This window comes from Myotis davidii, unplaced genomic scaffold (assembly GCF_000327345.1).
Source record: "Myotis davidii unplaced genomic scaffold, ASM32734v1 scaffold289, whole genome shotgun sequence".
NCBI lineage: Eukaryota > Metazoa > Chordata > Mammalia > Chiroptera > Vespertilionidae > Myotis > Myotis davidii.
Genome location: NW_006299717.1, coordinates 1,304,863 through 1,330,971, shown reverse-complemented (window position 1 = coordinate 1,330,971; position 26,109 = coordinate 1,304,863). Strand labels below are relative to the sequence as shown.

At 43.2% G+C, this 26,109-nt stretch overlaps 1 protein-coding gene across 1 annotated transcript in view; it reads left to right on the top strand.

The window, feature by feature from the left end:
• DNAH8 (dynein, axonemal, heavy chain 8) overlaps positions 1 to 26,109 on the top strand; it is a 294,659-nt gene that overhangs the window by 108,408 nt on the left and 160,142 nt on the right. The window contains exons 38-51 of the mRNA XM_006775895.2: positions 1,363 to 1,465; positions 2,635 to 2,739; positions 3,031 to 3,192; positions 6,788 to 7,012; positions 10,258 to 10,430; positions 11,464 to 11,642; positions 17,592 to 17,779; positions 20,345 to 20,431; positions 20,524 to 20,631; positions 21,505 to 21,639; positions 23,099 to 23,260; positions 25,172 to 25,418; positions 25,522 to 25,763; positions 25,842 to 25,982. Of these exons, the coding sequence (XP_006775958.1) occupies positions 1,363 to 1,465; positions 2,635 to 2,739; positions 3,031 to 3,192; positions 6,788 to 7,012; positions 10,258 to 10,430; positions 11,464 to 11,642; positions 17,592 to 17,779; positions 20,345 to 20,431; positions 20,524 to 20,631; positions 21,505 to 21,639; positions 23,099 to 23,260; positions 25,172 to 25,418; positions 25,522 to 25,763; positions 25,842 to 25,982 (2,257 nt within the window). The remainder of the gene's footprint in view (positions 1 to 1,362; positions 1,466 to 2,634; positions 2,740 to 3,030; positions 3,193 to 6,787; positions 7,013 to 10,257; positions 10,431 to 11,463; positions 11,643 to 17,591; positions 17,780 to 20,344; positions 20,432 to 20,523; positions 20,632 to 21,504; positions 21,640 to 23,098; positions 23,261 to 25,171; positions 25,419 to 25,521; positions 25,764 to 25,841; positions 25,983 to 26,109) is intronic.

The following is a 26,109-nucleotide window of genomic DNA, read 5'->3' as shown; positions in this document are numbered from 1 at the left end:
GGGGTTTTCCTTCACATTCCTCCCCACCTTGTCCCACAAGCTTTTCAGCCTTGTGGTACAACAACCACGGGATATTACGGTGAACAGGGGTGTTGATCGATCTTTTACTACTTCCTGCTGGAAAGGGACGACGTCCAAGGGGTTAACATCCCATTTCTTCCTCTTGGAAAGGTTTGTAGGGAATTCTTCTGGCTTGTAGGACCATTATGAAGTTTAAAAGTATCTAGATGGGATGAGATAAAGCAAGTTAACAGATTTAGAAGACATGCTCCTGTCTAGATCCCCCATTTCTAGATCACCGCCCCCCCCCAATGCAGTCCAGGACTCAGATAACTTCTGTTTTTATCTTGTTTCTTTTTTTTGTGTAGGAAGCAGTAATTTTATGTTGCTTCTGTATTTCAGCAAGGGAAGAAGAGGTTGTCTCCTGGGCAGGCCTGGGCGCCAGGTGCAGAGGAATGTGTTTTCTAAAACCAGTAATGACCACAACCAATGGGGTATTCAAATTACAATCAATAGCATATTCAGTCGAATGGGATGATTTATATAATTGAGAAAATCAAAATAACTTTTCTATTGTTAAACAAAGCAAATAAGTACAGAAGCCAAACAGCAGGGTTAAAGTTAAACTATAGTTTCTACCTGAGATGATTGCTACCATACTTCACACTTCTTGGATTTAGGGCTTATCTGGATAATCCAGGACGGTCTCTTCTTGAGATCCTTAACTTCAGCACACCTGCAAAAATCCTTTCTCCAAATAAGGTCACATTCACAGATTCCAAGGAACAGGATGAGGACCTGTCTTTTTTTGTGGGCGGGGGGAGGGAGGGAGCTTCCATTCAGCCCAACTGGCATGGAGTAGAATGTGCACTAAGAGAACAAATTAACCAGACAAATTCATGGGTAATTTTCTTATAAAGCAGCTCATTCTCGGGCTCTCTGTGAAATGGGGTGGACATATATCCTGCTTCATCTAAGTTTATGCTGCTGTCTTAGCTTAACGGTTCGTTGTCCCCTCTTTCACTCAAAATGTGCTGGTTTGTGGATGAATTACGTTCATGCTGGGTTACGTCATCCTATGAGGTTCATAGTACTCGAAGGTCGCAGGAGCGCTCTTGAGGAGGAAGAAAATGATGGGTAGATGGGCAGGCTTGCTCTGGAGTCCTTTCTTGTCTTCACTTATTTTCTCAAGTGACATCCAGGGTGTAGCATGGGCTTTGGTTCTAAGAAAACATTTCAGAGGCAAGTGGCAATGACTCCAGGTGTTTGCTGTTATCTTATTGACGACGTTTAGCGATCATGTCTTGGCTAAAAATAAATAACTCAGAAACATCTCATTTGGTAATGTGACTTTATTTAAAGGTATTTGGAGAAGAAGCGATTACTATTTCCAAGATTCTTCTTTGTATCTGATCCAGTTCTTCTGGAAATTCTTGGACAAGCCAGTGATTCCCATACCATACAGGTATAACCTAAGTATCTGTCACCTAAACACTCCCCCCGTCCCAGTCCTCCCCCCCACCCCCAGCATACATGATGGACAATAAAAATGAAGTTAACACTTTAAAAGTGGAGGCAAGAAAGAGAGCATTAAAAATTATGCTGCTGCCGAAACCAGTTTGGCTCAGTGGATAGAGCGTCGGCCTGCGGACTGAAAGGTCCCAGGTTCGATTCCGGTCAAGGGCATGTACCAGGGTTGCAGGCACATCCCCAATAGGAGATGTGCAGGAGGCAGCTGGTCGATGTTTCTCTCTCATCGATGTTTCTAACTCTCTATCTCTCTCCCTTCCTCTCTGTAAAAAATCAATAAAAATATATATTTAAAAAAATTATGCTGATTATACAATGTCCATTTTTCTGTGTATTTGGAGCCTGAGGCAAAGGTCACTGATTATGTCCACTTAGCAGGTGGACAACCTTGGGCAGCTTCTTAATTTTCCTGCACCTTAGTTTTCTCGTCTGTACAAGCAGGAAATTAATGGCTCCACCTCATAGGCTTGCCATGAGGATTACGTGAGATAATGCAATGAAGAGTATCTGGCATACACCACGTGCTCACTAACTGTAACTCATTATTATGAGTATTTTAGTCTAAATATTCTTACATCAAATAGAGTTGTGGTTTCGATTTGTCTTTTTTTCCATCTGGAATGCTTTGCAAATGCTTTTAGCCATTTCCCAGGGCAATACTTCCAGGAGGAAGATACAGAGAACTGGGAGTAGGAGGCATCCCAGGGCCAGTTCTGGTTCTGGAGTCTGGGAAACCGCTAATAACAGCTTCCCTGTTGGTTTCCTGGAAGTTGTGGGGATGAGAAAAGATAGAAGCAAAAGCTGCTGCATAAGACAGAGGTGGAGCCAAGAGAGAAGGCAGGACAGAGCTGGGGAGGGACCGTGTGGTTTGGTCCCTCGGGAGAGAGGGGACAGTCATTACTCCAATCTCCTTGGTCTAGAGGTCTAATGTGCGTCCCCAACGCAGCCAAAGGTTCTTTTCTTTCTCTTTTTCTTCTTGAAACAGTGAAGTGAATTCTTGATATTTTACAAAGATTAAAATACTAAGGCTTTTAAAAACGTCTCAGCGGCTTTTGTATTTAGGCTCCTGGATGATGTTTTTGCGTTGTCTTGTGCTTCTTACAGCCACACCTCCCTGCGGTATCTGACAACATAAATGAAGTGACATTTCATGCAAAAGATTACGATCGGATCCTGGCCGTCATATCAAGAGAAGGAGAAAAAATTATTGTAATTTAACGTGGTTTCACTTTTGTTATGAGGAGAATGCAATTCTCTCATGAGAAGGGGGTGGGCCTGGGTTCCAGTTCTGTAGCCCCGTGTTACACACTAGTTTGGATAATCAGCTAACTTCTTTGGGACTCATTTCATTATCTATCAAATGAAAGTTTTAGACCAGATGATCTTTCTAGTTCCTTCCACCTATAGTATTAGTTGATTTTACTCATGTTTTAAATATTTTGTGTAAAATATAGAACTATTTGTTACCAATATGTAATATATTTATAATCTATTTTTTAGTTGGACGGTCCTGTTATGGCCAAAGGTCCCGTAGAGATTTGGCTTCTGGACTTGTTAAAAATGCAGATGTCATCGTTACATAACATAATTCGATCTGGGTTCTATCAAATCAGTGATTCGGGATTTCAACTCTTACCTTTCCTCAGTCACTTTCCAGCACAGGTGAGAGTACACACTGTTTAAATAATGGTTATGAGAAATGGAAATAAGGGGGAAGGATGCTCAGGAGGCAGTGGCCTGGTGTAGCTGTGAACTAGTTAGGGAGGCCTACCCACTGCTCCCAACCACCCTCTTGTCCACCACACCGTTCCAGGCCCACCCATCCCCTGCACTGCTCTCCCCTCAGTAAGAATATACAGAGACTAAAACCATTTATGGGAAATTTTACCTTATATATGAAAATCATAGGTATAGATACAGATACAGATATGGATGTGGATATCCTCCTATATAATAAAAGAGAAACATGCAAATTAACATCCCTCTGCTATGCCCAAGCCACGCCCACCAGCCATGCCCACCAGCCAATCAGGAGCAAGTATGCAAATTAACCCAACTAAGATGGCAGCGGCCACAGAGCTGAAGGGAGCAGGAGGCTTGGGTTGCCCCCAGTAATGGAGGAAGCCAAGCTTCCCGCCTGCCCTGGCCTGCCCTGGACTATACTAAGTTTCAATTATAGAAGATAAATAAATCCCAGATACCTGCTTCCAGCTGGCTGTGGCCTCCGCTCAAGAAGGGGCTGGGAGCCTGGGTTGCCAGAGGCCTCCAGCGGACCTGGGCTCTGCTCAAGGCTACAAAGTTTCAATTATAGAAGATAAATAAAACCCAGAAAAAAAATAAAAGAGAGGCTGGGAGCTTGGCCTACTTCCAGCAGGCCTAAGCCATCAGTAGGACATCCCCTGAGGGCTCCCAGTCTGTAAGAGGGGGCAGGCTGGGCTGAGGGACCCCCCAGTGCACAAATTTTGTGCACCAGGTCCCTAGTAGTATATAATAAAACCCTAATATGCAAATCAACCAATCAGCAGAACAACCAGCGGAACAACTGGTCACTATAATGCACACTGACCACCAGGTGGCAGACACTCAACTCAGGAGCTGCCCCCAGCTGGGCGCCTGCCACCTCCCTCCCCCGCCAGATCTACCAGCAGTGGCAATCAGGGGGGTCAAGGCTGGCCAGCAAGCACCCCACTGTTTGCCTCCTGGAAACTAGAAGTTGGACATCCCCTGAGGGCACAGGCCTGGCTGAGGGACCCTCCCCCAGCACACAAATTTTTGTGCACTGGGCCTCTAGTAGTATATAGAAAGAGAATGAGCATATGAGCATGTCTTTTCTGGAAACAAAATCCACCTTGCCTTTTATTTATTTTCCCTTCAAGTGATTATGAATTGGCACAGTCTGTTAAAGGGGGCCTTCTCAGGCAACTAACTTTTGAACGCAAAGACCTTGAGAGAGGCTGGGGTTGGAGCAGGTGCTGTCTCTCACGAGTCCTCTGGCTCTGAGAAGGGCATTGCAATGTGCCAAATACTCTTAAAACCAGATAGAGAAAATGCCAATAGTTCCATCACATTTTCAGCCAGGATAAAGGACCAGTGATGACCTGTGATCTGGGTCAGAGACAGTATGGGATAGAAGGCAGGAGATATCCAAGGAAAATGTAGGCAGTTTTTGCCCAAACCATATTTCTTCTCCACCTGTTCCTGCCAAGCTGTACTCCAAATCCTGAAGGACTGCACACACAGTGGACATGGCCGAGGGCTATGAAATATCCACTCAAACGGCACAAGTACAGAGAGAGAAACAATCTTTATGGCAGAGAACACTCTAATATTGTGATTTTTAAATAATGTATAATATCCTTGGCAAGCCTTAATGGTTTTACTAGTATTATTAACTTTGTGATAAATCTTTATAAAATACTTTATTTGATAAGCTGGGGAAATAGCTGCTTAGATGAAATCAATATACTTTTCCTCTCCCAGGAAAGCTGGGTCACCTGTGTTTTGGGAAGGAGAGGCTCAGTCTAGTTTAGTCAGAGGAGGGAGCGTTACAGATGGAGCAGTTGAAGAGCAAGGTCAGAGCAGTGATCAAGTTGAGCAGGAGACAGCAGGGAAGTTGGCTAGCTTGCAGGATTTTCTTCAGTGTGCATATCTATAATAATAAAAGCATAATATGCTAATTAGACCAGATGACCTTCCGGACGAAGCCCAGGTCCCAGGTGCCTGCCAGCGGCCAGAAGGAAGCTCGGGTCCCAGGTGCCACAGGGAAGCCAGTGCAGGCAGCTGTGGGAAGGAAGGCCTACTCTTGCATGAATTTCGTGCATCAGGCCTCTAGTGTACTTATATATGCAAATAAAGAGGTGAGATTTTAAACAAGTTTAGATAAGAATCTTGACATTGTAGTGGGCAAATATCAGTTCTTTGGGAAAATTGCTTTAAAGAATAATGAATATATATTCGTTCAAAATATATGCATTCACCTTACTCTCTAGAGCAACTTTTCCAAAGAACTGAAATCTGTCCACTACAATGTTAATTTGAGGTTTTATTTGCCATTTAAAAAATTTCTTCTTTGCTTTATTCCAAAACACATTTCTAAGATTATGAATGGATGCAATGGATTCCTGTTACAAACATTTGAAAAATTTTGAAAACTATGAAAGTGAAAATAAAAGTTTTCCATCTTTCTACCGCTTGGAAATGATGCCTGTAAATATTTCGCGTATTCCCTTTCAGTATTTTTTAATGTGTTAATTACAGGCATCAAATAATATTGCAAAGAATGAGCATTCCTACTTTGTTTTTTATTTTAATGAGACAGCCTCCAGTTTTTGTTATTATATCCTCTGCCTGCTTAAACGAAGTTGAAAACATAATTTAAACTTTTGTTGGTGACTCAGGATAGCCATTTTAAAGATTCGTGTTTGGAATGTACCCCTCTGCAGTCATTTTCCAGGGTCTGTACGTCAGCCTTACCCTGCTGTTTCTGTATTGTTTCCCTTTGCTTTTCCTATCTTACTGTCCCGCTCTGGGGCCATCAGGGTTAGAATCTGCTTGCTATTGGGAGCTTCCTGCCACTGGCTGCTTCCTCTGCATTCTGTCGCTCACCTTTGCCAGGCGCTTTCATTTGTCTTCACCAACAGACCCCGGGATTGGCTGCTGCTCTACCGGGAGGAGGCAGGGATCAGGAGAGGGTTTTATTCCCCTTCACCTACTGCAGTGCCAGTAGCATCTCTATGCCTCACACACTGCTTTCAACCCTCTGCCAAATGTGGGTTCCTTTTTGGTCCAGATGACTTTGTATCTGTTCTTTGGCGGATGAATAAATGCTCCCAAGGGGGCCACTGCTGTATGGAGGAGGTGAAGGTGGGGGAAATACGATCACTTTTACTCCCTTTTCTGGGGCAGAAATTGTAGGTAAAGTGACATTCTCTCACGGTTTCCTTAGCTTCATCAGGGGACAAAGGACAGGCTTCTCGAACCCTTCTCACTTTCTGTCTCTCTCCTTTAGATAAATATGTAGACAGAAAAGTAGATGTGGCTAAAGGTGTGGATATTAAAGGGAGTGGAGGTCAAGAAAGGAGGTAGGCAGTTGCAAAGAGACCTATGGAAAACTATTTCTGGAAGTGGAGAAATGCATGTCCCTTTTTTCGTTTAAAATGAATAAAACTCTGTTTGCCTTCATGTGAATAAGTGACCAGCAAATTTCACTGTAGGACGTGTTTTAAATGTGTGGCTTGTTTGTCTGCTGGATTTGTAGGTTGGGCTTCTGGGAATTCAGATGCTGTGGACACACGATTCAGAAGAGGCTTTACATAATGCAAAAGATGACAGGAAAATCATGCAAATAACCAACCAGAAATTTTTGGATATTCTAAATGTTCTAATTAGCCAGACAACACATGACCTAAGCAAGTTTGAAAGAGTGAAATTTGAAACTCTAATTACTATCCATGTGCATCAGAGAGATATTTTTGATGACTTGGTAAAGTATCTTTTTTTTCTTAATTTTAAGTAATTTAGTGTATTAGTTAATAATTTAGTGCTCTTAATAATGAAAAATTAAGTGTTATATATTCCCTAACTTATATGAACCTTCTTATCTTCCTGACCCTTTTTCACAACTGGTGTGTGTGTGTGTGTGTGTGTGTGTACACCATGTCTACAAATATCTATATTTGGTGGTATAAGCAACCATATATGTATATTCACGTTTGCCATTCTGAAAGTCTGGAACCAACTTTGTGATGTGAACCAATTGTTCCATTAAACCAAATAACAGAGTCATGATACAATTTTGATGAGCTTAATCCTGAGTTATGATGGGCTGATTGGGAAGGAATCAAATAGAGTCAAGCTTCAGAGAACTCTCATGGATATTTGTCCAGCTGATGGTGTCCAGCAGAGCCTCATGGGCGTGGTGTGGCCCAGGTTTTGTAGGGCGGGAGTAGGAGGTGTATTTGAATCACCTTTAGATAGAACTCTCAGTAACCAACCGCCTTGAGCAAGACCAAGTTCTCCTAAAGCAGTGGTTAGCTGTTGTAAGGAAGGGACTCCAGAAGATTTTGATATACCAACATTTGACTCTTTGTCTTTAACTAATATTGTGTGTGTGTGTGTGTGTTTTCATTTGATTCATTTTAAAGGCACCTCTTTCCTTTATTAGAGACACATAATTCATGCAACTTTGGACCCTTTTTAAATAATATGATCACAGGCAATCTGTTTCAAACTTGTATCAGATAAGAAGTTCTGATCAGATAAGTTATATTATTGGAGATTGAAGGACCTGCAGTCTATTTATTCCCCTGGAATGAAGATCTCTTAAAGTGTTGTATGCCAACCAGTTGCATTGCCATCTCCGGGGAGCTTGTTAGAAAAGCAGGATCTCCAGCCTCTCCCCCTCCCTCTCCCACCACTCCCCTCTCCCCCACTCCAACTCATGTACTGAATCAGAATCTGCATTTCAACAAGATTCCCAGGTTGTTCATATGTGTATGAGCACTGTTGTAGAATTGATCTCTGGATCAAACTAATTATCAAGCATACTTAGACCATATTTTTTTTGGTCTTCTACAGATTTACTTTCACTGAATTGCAGTTTCCTTTGTACTTTGCCTTTCATTGGACTCCACCTCTAGAAACTCCTATGGAATCCATTACTGTACCTGCTAAGAGCATACTATTGAGGCTGATGTCTGTATATCTCTCAGTGATTCTTAAAGCTGAAGTCCCATGGAAGACATTTCTTTTAAATTTAAATGCTGAGCAAAGCATTACTTTCCATACAGAATGGATTTTTAAAATCTATACAAATTAAAACCATGGAACTGTTTTCTTTTTGTCTTAGTTACTATTGAACTCATGATCTATTTGCATCCCAACTAAAATGAGATTTCTGGGCCAGCATATTTGCATTTTATTTTCTCATGTATAATGCTTAGACTAGCCTGTTCTACAGTAATAACTCAATAAAAATTTAGCTATTCTTTCTTCATCCTCTTTCATCACCTCCTCACCATCTTAACGGATTGTTGAAAGTGGCTGACTGCATCCCCATGGCTGGGGGTTCCGGGTCAGAGAGTCGAGACCCTGGGGGAGGCACCGATTATGTTACCCAAAAGTAGCTCTTTTAAGGTGACAAAATACAAGCTGTGCTTCAGGAGGGAAGGCAGAACTCTTGACTGGAAGAGAGGCAGCATCATGAACTCTGAAACAATACAACAACGAAAAGCAAGCTTATATATAGCTTGGAAACTTGATTAGATAGAGATCTGAACACTATAGTTACCAGAGGTCCATTCTTTAATGACCTGGAAATGGGCCACTGGGATTCAGAGCAGTGAAGGGGGCCATTTGCCACTTTGCTACATTGATTTCTCTCCATGAGCAGGGCTAGAGTTTCTCCAAGTTTGCCAATCGAGTCATAATGTGGTTGTGGGGTATTTGTTCCTAAACATGCTTACCTGGTTGCTACCTCTTGCATCCCTGGTGCTGGGAGCCTGGGACTGCTTGCCCCACAGGTCTACACTGGGGACCGGGCAGGCTGATGAGTTTGGCTGTACTGCTGGTGTAGGAAGGTGTGTGTGCACATATGAGCATCTCCTGCTTAACCCCTCCAGTGGCTCCCCATTGCCATGAGAGCAATGCCCGACCTGTTCCTCATGCCCTGGGAAGCCCCAACTCTTATTCCTCTGTCTAGAGTCCTGGATACCTCAGTTTGTTGTGAACTTTTTTCAGTTTCTTTTTCTGTTATTTATTTATTTATTTAAATATTTTTTAATGATTTCAGAGAGGGAGGGTGAGAGAGAGAGAAACATCCATGATGAGAGGGAATCATGGGTCAGCTGACTCCTGCACACTCCCTACTGGGGATTGAGCCCACAACTTGGGCATGTGCCCTGACCGGGGATTGAACCACAACTTCCTGGTTCAAAGTTTGACGCTCAATCATGAGCCACACTGTCCAGGCTCTTTCCGTTTCTTGAACTGCCAACCAGATCTTCCAGGCCTTTGCCCAAAACATTTTGCCCTCCCACACCTCCATCACCCACCCCTTTTGTTTTATTTCCCTGGCTAATTCCTACTATTTATTCAGGTGTTAGATTTTATTTATTTATTTATCTATCTATCTATTTATTTATTTATTTATTGTTAATCCTCATCCGAGGATATTTTTCCATTGAATTTTAGAAAGAGTGGGAGAGAGAGGAAAAGACAGAGAGAAACAATGATGTGAGAGAGACACATCAATTGGTTGCCTCCCATAAAAGCCCTGACCAGGTCCCCGGGCCGGAGAGGAGCCTGCAACCAAGGTATGTGCCCTTGATCGGAATCAAACCCGGGACCCTTTGGTCCACAGGCAGGTTTGGCTCTATTCACTGAGCCAGGTGTTAGTTTTGAAGGTATTTTTTTTTCCATTTGAGTACCCCTCTCAGACACCTGACACTAGGTTAGGTCCTCTTGCTAGTTATTTTCAGAAACCCTGAATTTCTTTTCATACTTTATCACAATTACTTATTTATCTGTTTGTCTTTTGTCCTTTTCTGTAAGCTTCAGATGTCTGTCTCTTTTTACGCAGCATGGTGTCAGGCCCAAGGAGGGACTCAATAAATATACTTTAAATGAATAAGAATCAGTTCATGAATGAGCGAATAAAAACTGCCCATATGCCGTGGTTTATGCTATTGCAATTCAGTATGCAATCTCTTTGTATTTCATGTTTTTAAGGTAAAAATGCATATCAAATCAGCAACTGACTTTGAATGGCTAAAACAGAGTAGATTTTATTTTAAAGAAGATTTGGATCAGACTGTAGTGTCTATTACAGACGTTGACTTTATTTACCAAAATGAATTTCTGGGATGCACCGATCGACTTGTTATCACTCCGTTAACGGATAGGTAGGAAACTTAGCTTTTTAATTCCATTTTGTAATTAAGTAATGTGCTTAAAATTGCTTTTACATTGTATTTGAAATATTGAAAAAAAAGCTTATCGCTGTCGTGTAGCAAGCTGGAATGCTGGCGATGAGTAATTAGTTACAAACTTTAGATTGCAAGATGGAAACTTATCTCGAGGACCATAAAGGGAGTCATGAGAACTACAAAGAAGGAAGGGTCCTTGGAGAGCATCTCATTTAGCACCCTGCCTTTTCAAGTTGTGGACATTGATGGCTAAAGTGGAGTTTCTTGGCCAGCTCTGAACAATCAGTTAATGGCAGAGCCGCTAAAAGTCTTTTTTGTGTATGACACTAGGCAAGAACTGGGCCTTTGTCATCTTTATCTACCCACAACAGCTCAATATGTTGTGTACAGTAGACACTCAATAAATACTTGTAGAATTGACTTAAATTGAGTCACAGGACAATGAATTCTGCTGTTATTTTCCATAGGGCTGCCTCCAGGTGAAATTATAACATTTAAATTTGGTGTTCAGCCTTCTCTGGATTCATCCAACTTGCCTTTATATGCCCAGTGCCTCTGCCACATATATTTGTCAATATGTTTTCCCTTCCACTGATGTATACACATGAAGCTTCATGGCTCACAAAGCTTTACTAAGTTTTACTTTCATCCGAAGCAGATGTCACTGAAACTGGGTCACAGGTCCAAGGAGAGTCATTAGATTATTCCTTACACTTACCTAAACGAATGAGACCTTTCATAGTCAAACCATTTGCAGTGGTGTGTTGCAGTTGGCTCGTGCCGGCATGTTGCGGAGTTTAGAAGTTTGTCCCGAGAAATGTTTGCAGTCACTCACTGCCCCATTACTAACGAATGTCAGGTGCGCCCGCCTTGTTTGGTTGCCTCTCATGGGTGAGCTGCTCACATTCTAAAGTAACAGGTCCATTCCAATGACATTGGACTTTTGCTTGCGCTTGGCTGTCTCATGTTATCCCGCACTCACCGTGCTTTGTCTGGCTGACGTCTGCAGGTGCTATATCACCTTAGCACAGGCTTTGGGAATGAACATGGGAGGTGCTCCAGCCGGACCTGCAGGCACTGGCAAAACAGAGACCACGAAAGACATGGGACGATGTTTGGGAAAATATGTGGTCGTGTTTAACTGCTCAGATCAAATGGATTTCAGAGGGCTCGGAAGGATCTTTAAAGGCAAGTGTCAAACACTGAAACTATTTTTCTGTGGTTTTATTTTCATTGCACTTTAATTTTCTGATCTATATCTAAAGTGATGTTTTCCCACAGAACCAAAATTAGGATAAGTTGATGCATATGATAGTGCCATTTTTTTATGGTCAGAAATGGCTGGAGACCATCCATTTCACCGGCTCAATATTATTGCCATGAGTTGAATGAGTAGTGGTTTATGAAAATGGAACCAATTTATTACTGCCTGAAACAATGGTGGAGGAGATAAGATGAAGATTACAAAACTCATGTGACTTCCCTTCCAGCATTAAATCCCATTGAAATGATTGGTTTTTTTTTTTTTTAAAGCATAGCCACACTGGGAAACAAGGAGGAGGGCCATCAGCAGATGGGAAATTCTGAGGAAATCCTGAAAGATAGGTAGGCGGTGGTTTCAGATAGGCAAAGAGAAGAGGTTAGAGAGCACGCCTGTCTTTAGAACTCAGTTCCTGGCCTTCCTCTCTTTTCTACCTACATGCATTCTCTTTAAGTACTACCGATGCGATCAAATTTGTATCTCTAGCTTGGACTTCCTGAAATTTCAGATCTGTATAGACAACTGGTATCTACTACTTGACATCTCCACTTAAATGTCGAGTAGGTCTAAACGTGTGATCTCCCTTCCCCTCGCCCACTCCATCCTCAGCCTCCCCCATCCCACGGAGTAGCCATGTCATGCTTCCAGGTGCGCAGATGAAAAATCTTAGACTTACCCTTCACGGCTTTCTCTCATACTCAAATCCGTCCTGTCAGCAAACACTATTGCCTTCAGAACGCACCCCAAGTCTGAGCACCTCTGATCCCCACTGCTGTCATCATGCCAGTTGTCACCCTTCACCTGTACTGTGCCAATGAGCCTCCTCATCGGACTCTGTTTCCTCTTGTCCCTCCCCTGCAGCCTCAGGTCAGCGCCACAGCAACCCTTCTACACGGAAGTCAGATCACAACCCTCTTCTGCTGAGAGCTGCCCCGCGGCTTCACTCCGAGTAAAAGCCAAACCCCTCACGTGGTCCTGCATTGTCTTATAGTCACTCCTGCCCCTCCCCATTGTATCGGTCTGACCTTCTGACCCATCTCCTGCTACTCTCTGCTCCCCTTACTCTCCCTCCGGTAGCCATACTGACCTTTCTGATGTTTCTCAAACATTCAAAGCAGATTTCCTCTCAGATTCCTTACTCTGGTTCCTTAGGTCCTTCCCCTAGATCAGTGATGGCGAACCTACGACACGCGTGTCAGGTGACACGCGAACTCGTTTTTTTGGTTGATTTTTCTTTGTTAAATGGCATTTAAATATATAAAATAAATATCAAAAATATAAGTCTTTGTTTTACTATGGTTGCAAATATCAAAAAATTTCTATGTGTGACACGGCAGCAGAGTTAAGTTAGGGTTTTTCAAAATGCTGACACGCCGAGCTCGAAAGGTTCGCCATCACTGCCCTAGATATTCCCCCACTTGGCTCATTTGATAAAGGGTGTCCACAGCAAACATCATAACCTGAATATTTGAACGCATTCTTTTTGAGATGAGGTATAAGACAAGGACTCCTGTTATTATTTGTTCTAGTCATCACTGTACTTCAGATCCTGCAGTAAGGAACCACAACAAAAATACAAAGATTGGAAAGAAAGAAATGCAAAATTTCATTATTCGCAAAGGGTAGGGTACACTTTTTAAAAATTCAACAAAATCTATAGAAAAATGGAATTTAGCAAATTTCCTAGACTATAAAATCAACACAAAATAAATTTTATTTTTATAAACCACAAAAAAACAGTTCGAAAATGAAAACTTCAGAAAGATATCATTTAGAATGTAATTTCGAGAGTGTGGTATTGGTGCAGGATTGATGACTGGACCAATGGAATGTAATAGAAAATGAAAAAATAGGCCAAGGACACTTGACAGGTGGCACAGGTATTACCGTAAATCAGTGATGGAGAGACAGACCTTACAATAAATTGTTCTGGGACAGCAGTTGGTCAATATTTAACAAAGGAGATTGGGTCCCTACATATATAAAAATTGGATGCCTAAACCATACACTGTATAAAACTCAGTTCTGGGAATTAAACGTCTAAATGTGGGAGGCAAAATTGTTTGGGTTTTGAGAAGGTAATAAAGGGAAATATCTTTCTTTTTAGAGTAGAAAGGGATTTTTAATACAAGAATCACAAACCATAAAGTAAAGATTGACACACTCCCTACCCTGAGTTAAAAACATCTCTTCGTCAGTGAGTATCAAAAAAAGAGAGAGAAAAGCCATGCCTGAAATTTGGAAACGGCATCAGCAATATATATTACCTACAAAGGATTAGTATCCCCAATACATGAGTAAAGCCTATGACTCATTGAGAAAGAGATAATTCAATAGAAAAATGAGGAAAAGTCTGAAATAGGTATTACACAAGTGAAGAAAACCAAATAACCAGCAAAGAATTGCACACTATAAAAGGATTCCATTTTGTACAAACCAGGTTAAGAACAATTTAAGTGTGACTTTAAAAAAAAATACATATTTTTGATTTCAGAGAGGAAGGGAGAGGTAGAGAGAGACAGAAACATCAATGATGAGAGAGAATCATTGATTGGCTGCCTCTTGCATGCCCTGTACTGGGGATCGAGCCTGCAACCCGGGCATGTGCCCTTGATCGGTATCAAACCCAGGAACCTTCAGTCCGCAGGCTGATGCTCTATCCACTGAGCCAAACCAACGAGGGCCGTGGTCGGCAAACTGCGGCTCTTTGGCCCCTTGAGTGTGGCTCTTCCTAAGCCTTAGGAGTACCCTAATTAAGTTAATAATAATGTACCTACCTATATAGTTTAAGTTTAAAAAATTTGGCTCTCAAAAGAAATTTCAATCGTTGTACTGTTGGTATTTGGCTCTGTTGACTAATGAGTTTGCCGACCACTGAGCTAGGGCAGTCTGACTTTTTTTTTTTTTTTTTTTACTACCATTGGCAAGGTGTCAAGCAGCAGAAACAGCCACCCACTCCTTCCTGGTGGCAGTGTAAACCTTTTTTAGAATAAAAAAAGCTTACACATGTATTGTCAGTCTCCCACCTTCTGGTCTCAGCTCAGGTAAACTGCACCTAAGTACTGGGAGCCTGTGTGCAAATGCTCACGGCAGCATTGCTTGTAATAGCCAACACTTGGCAATAACTCGAGTGTCCTCTGTGGTGGGCTGGACACATAAATACATAGGTTGTGGACATCCGATTTATATATCATACGCATAACAATGCTGTAGCGGTAAAAACGAGTAACTACAGCACGATGCATTGATGTAGCGCAGTCTCACAGTTTAGAGGGAAAGTAGCAAGTCTCACAAAAACACAGATAGCATGATTGCATTTATTTAAACCAAAGATATGTATTACATAGATATGTATATATAGATAGTAAAAAGAGTCCGGCCGGTGTGGCTCAGTGGTTGAGCTTTGACCCATGCACTAGGTCGAGGAGGCCGCTGGTTCAATTCCTGGTGAGGACACATGCCTGGGTTGCAGGCTCCATCCCCAGTAAAGGGTGTGCAGGATGTAGCTGATCAATGATTCTCTCAACGATGTTTCTTTCTCTATCTCTCCCTCTCCCCTCCCCTCTCTCTAAAATCAATACAAACGTATTTTTTAAAAAAGCATAAGAATGCTTATGTCTCCTCTGGGAGGGAAGAAGGGTGACTCCATTGGGAAGAAGTACACTGGGCCTTCAGCTCAGGAGGATATGCACAGCATTTTATAGCTAGCGAGCTAGGTAAATAGACACACATATAAACTTTGAGCATGTGAAATATATACTGTTCATGAATACATGCATAAGAGCAATAGCTTAAAAGCATGCCTAGGAACCATTGGTATCAAATGCAGGGTAGAAGCTACCTCTGGAGAAGGAGGGAGTGTGGAATCAAGAGGGATATACCTGGACATGAAAAGTACTTTTGACATGATTCTAAAGAATAAAATCTGAAACAAATTGTTAGGATTTGACAGGTGGGTACATGGGTATTCATTATATTATTCTTTTTAGTCGCCTGTCTGTCAAACATTTTTGAACCCTGAGAATAATTTTCTAATCAAAGAGAAGGGTTCTGTGGGTCACTCCCAGCTTGAGGGCCGGGGGTGGTTGGGAGAAGCAGACTAGAGTGCGAGGTAAACCCCACGGAACCAAAATGAGAGCAGAAGGCAAAGAAAAAGTGTGTTTCCTCCACACAAAAGCTGTAGCACAGCTGTCTGAGGTGGGAATGCTGCCAAAGACCAACCCCAGAGGCGGGCTCCTGCCAGAGGGGCACGCAGTGCACCAGGCCGGACAGACTGCCGGCCCCAGCCCTGGAGAGCAACCCTCTGTGGCTCCATCCCTTCCCTCAAATCACCAGCGGCAGGCATGCCTCCTGCAGACAGGAATTTGCATTCCGGAAGAGGAAATGCAACTTATGCAGCGATAACAAAGTCCCATAAAATATTTGAAGGAATTAGGGACGCATCCAAAGCAGTGGAGACCTACTGACCAGTAAACTGTTCAACAGAGAAAATAAATGAAGTTAATAGCTTAGAGAGATTCAAGAATGTATCACATGTAGACAAAGAAACAGGCTACTATGAAAACATAACAATTGGAAAATTTGGATATGGAAAAAAACATCTCTCTTGAATTGGAATATGTGGCCAAGAGAATACATTGCAAAAAGAAATGGGAAATTTTGCAAAAAAAACTTAAGGGTCATAGGAGTAGCGAAACCAGACAACCAAGGGGTCCGGGCTGCCTGTCACTACTTGGTCCAATTCAGCAGAGACAGGGTTGAATCGTATATGAGCGTTTATTCCAGTCCTGCCGGCCGGATGGGAGAGCAGCAGGGCATCACAAAAATCTGCTCCGCATTCCCTCCCCCCGCCCCCCTCGTGCAACCCCCATAGACCAGCTGCTTGCACAGGGTAGGACAAGGATTAGGTGGGGAAGTAGGGATTGCAGGCATGGGGAAGCGGGCTGTGCAGGCTGAGGTGGGACTCCATTGTTTGGGCAACAAGGTTGCTAATCTTTCCATGATAATAGGCAGCTCTTGAATGAGAATGGACCACATTCCAAGGTTGATTCCCAGGTCCAAGGTTGACTCCCAGGTCCTGGGTGGGGGTGGGGTTGGGGGGTACAATTCCCAGGCAGTTTAGAATGTCCTTTTTTTTAACCAGAACAAGGCAATCACGGTTAGCAGCGCATGACTAATATTTCCCTTAACCATAGCCAGTCCCCAACATTCTATTTTTTTGCCCCTAACAGTAGCTATCCAAGTTCCAACATCTGTGTAATGGAAATTCCCAGAGGAGAGAGAAGAGAAACTAGAGGGGGAGGGGGCAGTAATAAAAGAAAGAAGAGCATTTCATACAGGTAAAGATAATGAAGGTTTTCATCCTTAGAGATGAGACAGGAGCAATGTTCCCAATATCCATCCAGGTCTTTCTTTGTGCTGGATTTTGTAAGCAATAAATAGAAATCCCTTCGGCCATTCTCTGTCCTCCCAGCCTCCTCATAGTTCTCTCATTTTAACAAGAAAGGAGCGGAGCGATCTGACTCTGGCATTCCTTATTTGGTCAGTTTCCCCTAACATTACGGCTCCTTCCACCCCCATCCCCGCCGGAGATGACCCTTACAGATTGAATCCAATTTTATCACCCTCGGCCTCCCCGGATGCAACGGCGGCGCGTCTGCCCTTTCATTTTGGCAGTGAACTATTTTCATTGTCTTGGTGTTGATGTACAATGAAACTTCTGTATATCACGGGAATTCCATGTGTCTTTCTAAAAACAGCAGATATGAAACTTGATATATACCTTGTATCTCAACATTTAATTGTTTGCGAGCGCTTTGGCGAGATGATTGCTATTAAGAAGTAAAACTTTTCAAATCAACTGTTTTTCATACCAGGTCTGGCGCAGTCAGGTTCCTGGGGCTGTTTTGATGAGTTTAACAGAATTGAATTGCCCGTCTTATCGGTGGCAGCCCAACAAATTTATATTGTTTTGACAGCAAGAAAAGAGAGAAAAAAACAGTTCATTTTTTCTGACGGTGATTGTGTTGATTTAAATCCAGAATTTGGAATCTTCTTAACAATGGTGAGAACATGGGTTTTAAATGCAATTTGGTTGGTTTAACTGCTATGGACTTAAGTAAAACAAGGTATCTACTCCTGGGTAAATGACCGACTATCCAGGGGTCAGGAGCGATTCTTTCCTATCATGGGATTTTTTTTGAGTAGTAAAAATAGACAAGACAGAAGATAAAATAGCAATATGTTAATGATGCTAATAGCTACTGTTTATTGAGCACTCATTATGTGTAAGGTGATGGGCTGAATGCTTCATGTACTAGTATCAGACAGGACAGCTATAGTAACAATCCCAAAATCTTAGTGGCTGAAAGCATCAAAGATTTGTTTCTCCCTGTTGCTGGGCCGGGGTGGAGAGGGCAGGCCTGCTTTGTAAGTTCTTACTCCGTACCTGTCTCCGTCTTTGCTGGTGGCCGTAGCAGAGGAAAAGCAGGACATAAAGAATTATGCTCTGTCTCTCAGGGTTTCTGTCCAGAAGTGACACAAGGCACAGCCATTAGTGAAAGCAGTTTACATGGCAGTGTAGTCATGTGTCGCATTTTGTATGGCGCATATTTTATAATGAGGTACCCGAGGCAGAGATTTAAAAACTAGCTCAGGTCACAGAGCCAGTTAGAGAGAGACGTTATTGTCTGACTTCGATCTCACTACTTACACTCTATGCTTGGTTTTCTCTGAAACGTAATAAAAGATCCTGGAAATGACTTAAAATATCCAAAATAATTCCTATGCCAAAGAATTGTGGATGTTCATTTACCACGTATTTCAGGGCAGAGCTTTGAGATACAATGCTGTACAGATAGAAAACCAAAGGCACGAATAGATTTTTTAATGACTTGGAGCAGTGAAGTTAATGAACCAGTTTTACTTAATGTGTTCATATATAAGTTTTTTATTCCGTTATCTCTAAGTTGCAAGATAATGCAAAGTACTCTGAGTTTGAAGTGTCCTAGTAGATAAATCATAGGAAGCAAAATAAGAAAGTTTCTGATAAGTTTCACTGCAAGCAGACATCCAGGAAAGCAGTTAATAATAATCCTGAAGGATCAGTTATAACTAACTAAGACAATGGGATGAAGAAATTCGCTCAGTGTGATAACTGTGGCAGAGAATAATGTAAAAGTTTAACATTCTCCCTGGATTAAGAATAATATTGGAAATATCAATTAGATGCTAGATTAGGCTGTGAATGGCTGAGACACAAAAAATAGTGACAACACGTAAGGATTTTTTTCTCTTAAGATTTCTCCTGTGTTTCTACTCCATCATGGTTTCCAACATCTAGGTCACCTTGTGACCTAAGACGCTACTGAAGCATCTCCACTTTGTTGCAGTCAATTGATTGAATTAACTCCCTTCAAGCAACAAGGTTATCTCATACAGTGTGTCCCTTTGGGTCTCATGGTGTAGAATTTAATCACACCGGCTGCAAGGCAGGCTGGGAAACATCATTTTTTTTTATCATCTGGGTAGTGATGCTCCTAGCTGGCAACTGGGCTTGTGTGACTGAGGAAGGAGAAAGGAGAAGTAGTGGTAGGCAACCAGCAATCTCTGTATCCTGTGTCAGCAAGGTATTTGGCTCATTGACAGTAGCTGATAGGCAGAGAATGAGGGTTTCTTTCCCAAAATAATTGTATTTTTATTTTTACTTAATTCATCAAAATGTAAATAGTCATACATGCCTACTGGCTACTATGTGGACCGTGCAGTGAGCTATAGATGTTCAAACGTATAGCAGGGACATTCTAGATCAGCGGTAGCCAACTGGTGGTCCGTGGACCATTGGTGGTCCATGAGGTCCGAAAGGTTGGCGACCGCTATTCTAGATGGCGTGTCTGCACTGGAGGCAGAGCTGGACAAGATTACATCACCAAATCCCTTATAATTCAAATCATCTATGTCTTTAGGTAATGGAAGTTGTAGCCTATGCAGTAATTTCTAATAAGATGAAATCTTAAATTATTACACTTTGGACCCCTAACCTTACCCTTGGGACCTTTGGGCCTGACCCGTCCTCAGCCTGTAGCTACTCATGAGGCCTTCGCTTCCTTTCCACCTCACATTGTCCTCTTCAGTATTTCCCCCTTCACTCCCATCTTTATTTCCCTTCACCACCGTGGGCTTCTTTAATGGTGCTTTGTCTGCCAAAGAACTCTGTAATTCCGACTGAACAGGATAAAGAGAGGAAATAAAAATTATCTAAGTAAACTCATCAGTATGGAACCCTGCATTTTCTTCTTATTTCAGTAACATTTCAATCATAACTATCTAGATATTTATTCAGTTTTCTTTTCTATTTTCTTAACCAATAAACAGATGCTTAATTTTTGCTCACAAAGTAATATGTGTGTCTGTGTTAATATAATGAAACTGGAACTATGTCAAAGGGAGTGATGTGACATTGATAGAGATCAATGGTCCAATACACATTTTTGAGAAAAGAGGGAGGTTTGATGAATCTAATGTTTTTCTCAATGCCACCTTAGGATCTGAATTAGGGTTCTGAAATGTGTTTCTATGCATGAAATAAAATTTATATCAGCAATAAAAATTAAATAATTTTAACTTTTAGAACCCCGGATATGCTGGGCGCCAGGAACTACCCGAGAACTTAAAAATTCAGTTTAGAACTGTTGCTATGATGGTTCCTGATAGACAGGTATGCTTTGGGATTTAAAAACATAACATAATTTACATTTTTACTTGTTTTTCATGCACATTGTTGAAAATCTCACTATATTAATTTTCCAGATCATTATGCGAGTTAAACTTGCAAGCTGTGGTTTCCTTGAGAATGTTATCTTGGCTCAAAAGTTTTATGTCCTTTACAAACTGTGTGAGGAACAACTTACCAAGCAGGTAACTTTGTCCATTTATTTCCCCCCCTAACTATAGAACTTGATTTTTTACTTTGCAATTTTACCTTGATAAAATGCTATTCATTTTGAAAATCTCTTTGACTCTTTTCTAAAATAAATTTAATTACTTTGACCTGTTGGTTATGTATTTTGAATACCTGTTTATTTTTGAATATTTATAAATGCAACAAAAATTGCCAAGAAATGTACTGGGAGGTCCCATGTATTCATTACTCTACTTCCTTCAAAGTTGGCATCTTATAACCATAGTACAATAACAGACCAGAAAATGGCCATAGGTAAAATCCAGAGCTCATTGAGGTTTCACCAGTTGATCATGCACTCAGTGTGTGTGTGTGTGTGTGTGTGTAGTTCTATGCAATTATATCACATAGGTAGATTTGTATAACCGCCACCACAATCAACATACAGAACTGCCCTATCACCACCAGGTCCCCTCATACTACCCTTCTATAGCCACAGCCCCCTCTCTCCCAAGTCCCTATCCCCTTGCAGCCACCGATCTTTTCTCCACTTCTATCATTTTCTTTCAGAAACATTACATAAATGGAGTCACATAGTACATAACCTGTTGGTTATGCATTTTAAATCTGTTTGCCTCTCAGACTGTCATCAGACTGTCTTATCCTCCAAAGATATTTAAAAGTGTGGACACTATCATACAGCTTGATCTTTCCAATGGAAGGATCATTTTTCAGTCAAAGGACAGGTGGAAGAATTCAGCTACTGAAACTTTGCAGCTACACTCCAAATCTACAGTACATATGGATCAGAATACCTACTATATGTATACAGTGGGTCTACATTGAGAGCTTTTCAATTGAATAATCTTTCCCCCTTCCCCCCATCTTAGGTTCACTATGACTTCGGGTTGAGAAATATCCTATCTGTATTGAGGACCCTTGGATCTCAGAAAAGAGCCAGACCGGAAGACAGTGAATTAAGCATCGTCATGAGAGGACTAAGAGATATGAACCTTTCTAAACTGGTATCTTTCTTCTCTGACTTCTCTCCTCTTTCAAGAATTTGACCTGGTTTCTTTCTACTTGGCTGATGTGTGTATGTGTGTGTGTGTGTGTGTGTGTATGTGTGTGTGTGTATGTGTCGGGAGGGTGGGGTGGCGGGGGTGGCTCATGTTAGGCTGCAAACATGAATACTTATAGCAACAGTGGGAGTGTGAACCTACCACTGTGCTTCCAGTTTGACCAGCGTGAGCCGGAGGTGCACCCCCTTGTCAGTTGTGTGCCCTCGAACAGGCCTCATCCGTGGGCTCCAGCCCCCAGGTTTCAGTCCAGTGTTTGGAACTTGGCCATTACTCATAATGAAGCATCTTCCAAACATGGAGGCCTGGATTCACAGGGCACCACGAGACCTTTTGCTCTGTCTATGCTTAGCTCATCTCAGCTATGTCTGTCCCCAAACATCAACATCATTTCTATTTCCCCCAAATGCACAGAAAGCTTGCTGTGGAGATGACAGCAGTTGTCACACTGCGTTCATTCTTGCCACCGGAGCCAGGTTGCTCAGCCAGCTGACGGACAGGTTCTCGGGGTGTTTATTCAAAGGCCTCTCTCTGCTGCGCATTGTGCCCGTGCCCTGGGAGACCAAGGTCGGGGAAGAACTGGTCCTCGGGAAGTTCACACCGCAGTTACAAAAACTAACCCCGGTGTGGTTCATTGCCGTCACAGCCTGTTCGGGGGGTATTGTCTGGTTTGTGTCTCACAGCCACTCTGTGGGAGGTGGATGACCCGTGAGGGCACGGGACTCAGAGTCTGGAGAACCCGCCCGCAATCGCAGTCAGCTGAGAAGCTGGGAGAAAAATCCACGAGACTTTCTGATGCCTCTGCTCCTTCCCTGGGATAATGGTATCCTTGAGACTCCTAGACAAGCACCCCAGAAAGCATCAGGGGCACCCCAGAAATAAAGAGAGATCAGACATGGTCAGCCACTATGAGTGGGGTGATCTAGGCATTACAGGTGTAGCTAAGAAGGTTTAGACTTAGTTTCCTCAAACATGCTGCTTAGGAGAAGTCAGAACTCGGATGATGGTTTTTCAGCTGATGTTGGATGGATGAGTCATGCATGGATATATCCTAATAGTGAAGAAATACTACTATTCTATTTTCATGGGGTAGGGACTGTTAACTGCATGTTTTACGTTGATGTGTATACCTGGCTGTGAGAAGCAGAGCATTCATATGACAAAGGACTGAGGTGAAGAGACTGAGCAGGAGACTGTGGAGGACGTTGAATCCCAGGGAACTTGGCTGCGATGCTGCAGGTAGCCCGGCTTCAGTGGTGTGTTCGGGAGCGAGTACTGGAGGTGACAGGTCTGGTGAGGAGAGGACTCACTGCTTCTAGGCATGAAGTGAGGGTGCTGTGTGCGTCCTAGCTGGTTGGTGCACATTTGTAGACGGAAGGAGTAAGTTTATTCTCTGCCATCGTAGGTTGATGAAGACGAACCCCTGTTCCTCAGCTTAATCAACGACCTGTTCCCAGGACTACAGCTGGACAGTAACACTTACGTGGAACTACAAGATGCGGTGGCCCGCCAGGTTCAGGCAGAAGGTCTGATAAACCACCCGCCCTGGAATCTCAAACTTGTGCAGGTAAAGAAATGCTAGTCTGTTATCAGTGTAATGAGAAGTGGGTGTTGTTGAAGGTCAGCATTTTACGAGAAGAACTCATGATATTAGTCCTACTTGAGCACGTCACGCAGTGTGTCGGTCCTAGCGGGATGGGATGGGTTGACCATCGTCACAGCAAACAAGCAGTGCTTTACTGAGGTGCTTACACCCGGTGAGAAGCTTGGGCTGTGACTAGACTCGCAGGAGCAGTTGGGAGGGTGTTAAGTTAGACACACTCAGGAAGATGCAACGGTCCAGGTGGCGGTATCGCCAGTGGCTGGGCGCCTCCCGGGGGCACGAAGCCTGAGGAGTCTGTCCGGTTAATCTGCGCCCGCTTTGTGTGTGGACGTGTTCACACCCACACTCATACTTGAGTCTGGGTCGGCACCTCTCGGCGTCTTCGTGTGCATCGCATGGCACCCGCTGTGACAGCTGCTGTATCAGCAGCGGCACGAAGCCAGCGCAGAGGCAGGATGAAGCCTCCATGAGCTTCACGTTTTGGCGGGTATTCTCCAGGGCTTTTGGAATATGACGGAGCTGAACCAGTGGAGAGTGTTAAAAACCGCATTTCAAAATGAAAACTCTTATGTTTTTATTATTGATGAAGGTATTACATATGTGTCCTTATCCTCCCATGTCCCCCCATCCCCCCAATCATGCCCGCACCCTCACCCCCTGTGGTCTGCGTCCATTGGTTATGCTTATATTCACGCATCCAAGTCCTCTGGTTTAACTTAGTGTTTCTGCCAGATGATAAGAAGTGCAAGTGTATGAAACAGATCCAGATCTTGCAAGGAAATAGTTAACGTTTAAAAGTTTAAGTATTTGTTATCGTCCAAGTATGGGAAACCATTTACAACCCTTTTTCATTTCTGGGAAAACATCATTTTATGTCTGGTATGGATACAGTGTACTGAGCGCTGAAATCCCAGTCACCTCAGTGGGGGGGGGCTAGAATATTGTTTTTCTTTTTTACGTCAATAACATTACTCTTATATGGAATGTTGTGGCCACTGCCACATAGGTTCAGTCGCTTTGAACCTATGGGTTAAGTAGTAATACATTTCTATTTAAATTTTAGGACAATGCAAATTCTACCTCTGATCAGCTGTGAGACATCTGAGTTATTTTTATTAACAACATCATGGACAGGATGTTGTCCCAGACACTGTCCACTTTTTAGTATGTCACCATTTTTGTGTAATTCTAGCACATTCACCCACACTCACCTCCCGGCTCTGGAGAACTGGAGGGGCGTTGTTGCAGGCGCAGCAAGCTGCGTGCCAGGCTTGGGGTTTTATCACCCCGTGCTCGGCTTCTCCCGTTCCTGTCCTGCTCCCCCACACCCCTCATCTCCCCCTCAGAGCACCCCCGAGTTAATCACTGGCACAGGAACCCTCATCTCAAGCTATGCCTCAGGGAATCCAGGCCGATAGCTGTGTAACCTGGATCCTCCCAGAATGGTGTGTGTTGCCGCTTTCCACCACCAGGGGGCGATACCATCACGCTGCAGGCCGAGAGAGTGAAAAAACTGCTCCATAGGTTTCAGCAAAACAAAATCCCAAGGAATAAAGTCACGAGGTTTGAGAAGCAACCTCTAGAGCCCGAATTAAGTATTTCCAAAATGTCATTCCAATTCCACGTTGTCGTTGCTTCATCACATATTTTATAACGTGGTGCTAATTTACTTTCCACTTCTAGTAAGACCCAAAAAACAAAAACAAAAACAAAAATAAAAAACCAACAACACAAAAAACAAAACATTTTTAAAAACCATTTTCTCACTTTACTGGGGGGATTATTAAAGCGTCCTCGATGCCAGCACCACTTCCCTGCGGCCGGCGAGAGGCCTGTGGGCTGCCTGGTCCAGCTGACGGTCCTGTCGTTGCTCAGCTGTACGAGACGTCGCTGGTGCGTCACGGCCTGATGACCCTGGGGCCCAGCGGCTCGGGCAAGACCACGGTGATCACCATCCTGATGAAGGCGCTGAGCGAGTGCGGCCGGCCGCACCGGGAGATGCGCATGAACCCCAAGGCCATCACCGCCCCACAGATGTTCGGCAGACTGGACACGGCCACCAACGACTGGACAGACGGGATATTTTCCACGCTGTGGAGAAAAACACTGAAAGCTAAGAAAGGTCCACGCAGAGCCCCTTTGTGATTGACCCCCCCACCTCCCTCACCCCCCGCCAGTTTATAGGAACAGGTATTTGCTTAATTGTCCGTGGCAATGCTTCGCAGGTGAGAACATTTTCCTGATTTTGGATGGCCCGGTGGATGCCATTTGGATCGAGAACCTGAATTCCGTGCTGGACGACAACAAGACGCTCACGCTGGCCAACGGGGACCGCATCCCCATGTCCCCCAACTGCAAGCTTCTGTTCGAGGTGCACAACATCGAGAACGCCTCCCCCGCCACCGTGTCCAGGATGGGCATGGTCTACATCAGCAGCTCCGCCCTCAACTGGAGGCCGATACTGCAGGTAGGGACGGAGGCCCGGAGCCGCTCTGCCTTCCCCTCTCCGCTTTCTTAACAAACACACCCCGTTTGTGTGCTGCAGGCCTGGCTGAAGAAGCGCACCACGCAGGAGGCCACGGTGTTCCAAAGCCTGTACGATAAGATATTCGAAGATGTGTACACCTACATGAAACTAAGCCTCAACCCCAAAATGCAGCTCTTAGAGTGCAACTATATTGTGCAAGTAAGTTTTTTTTGTTTTTGTTTGGTTTATTAGATTTGAGGTTCTTCTTTCTTACTCAGTTGTAGTGTAGAGGCATCTGAAATAGGAAATGTATGAGTACATGGACATTTTTAAAAATATATTTTAT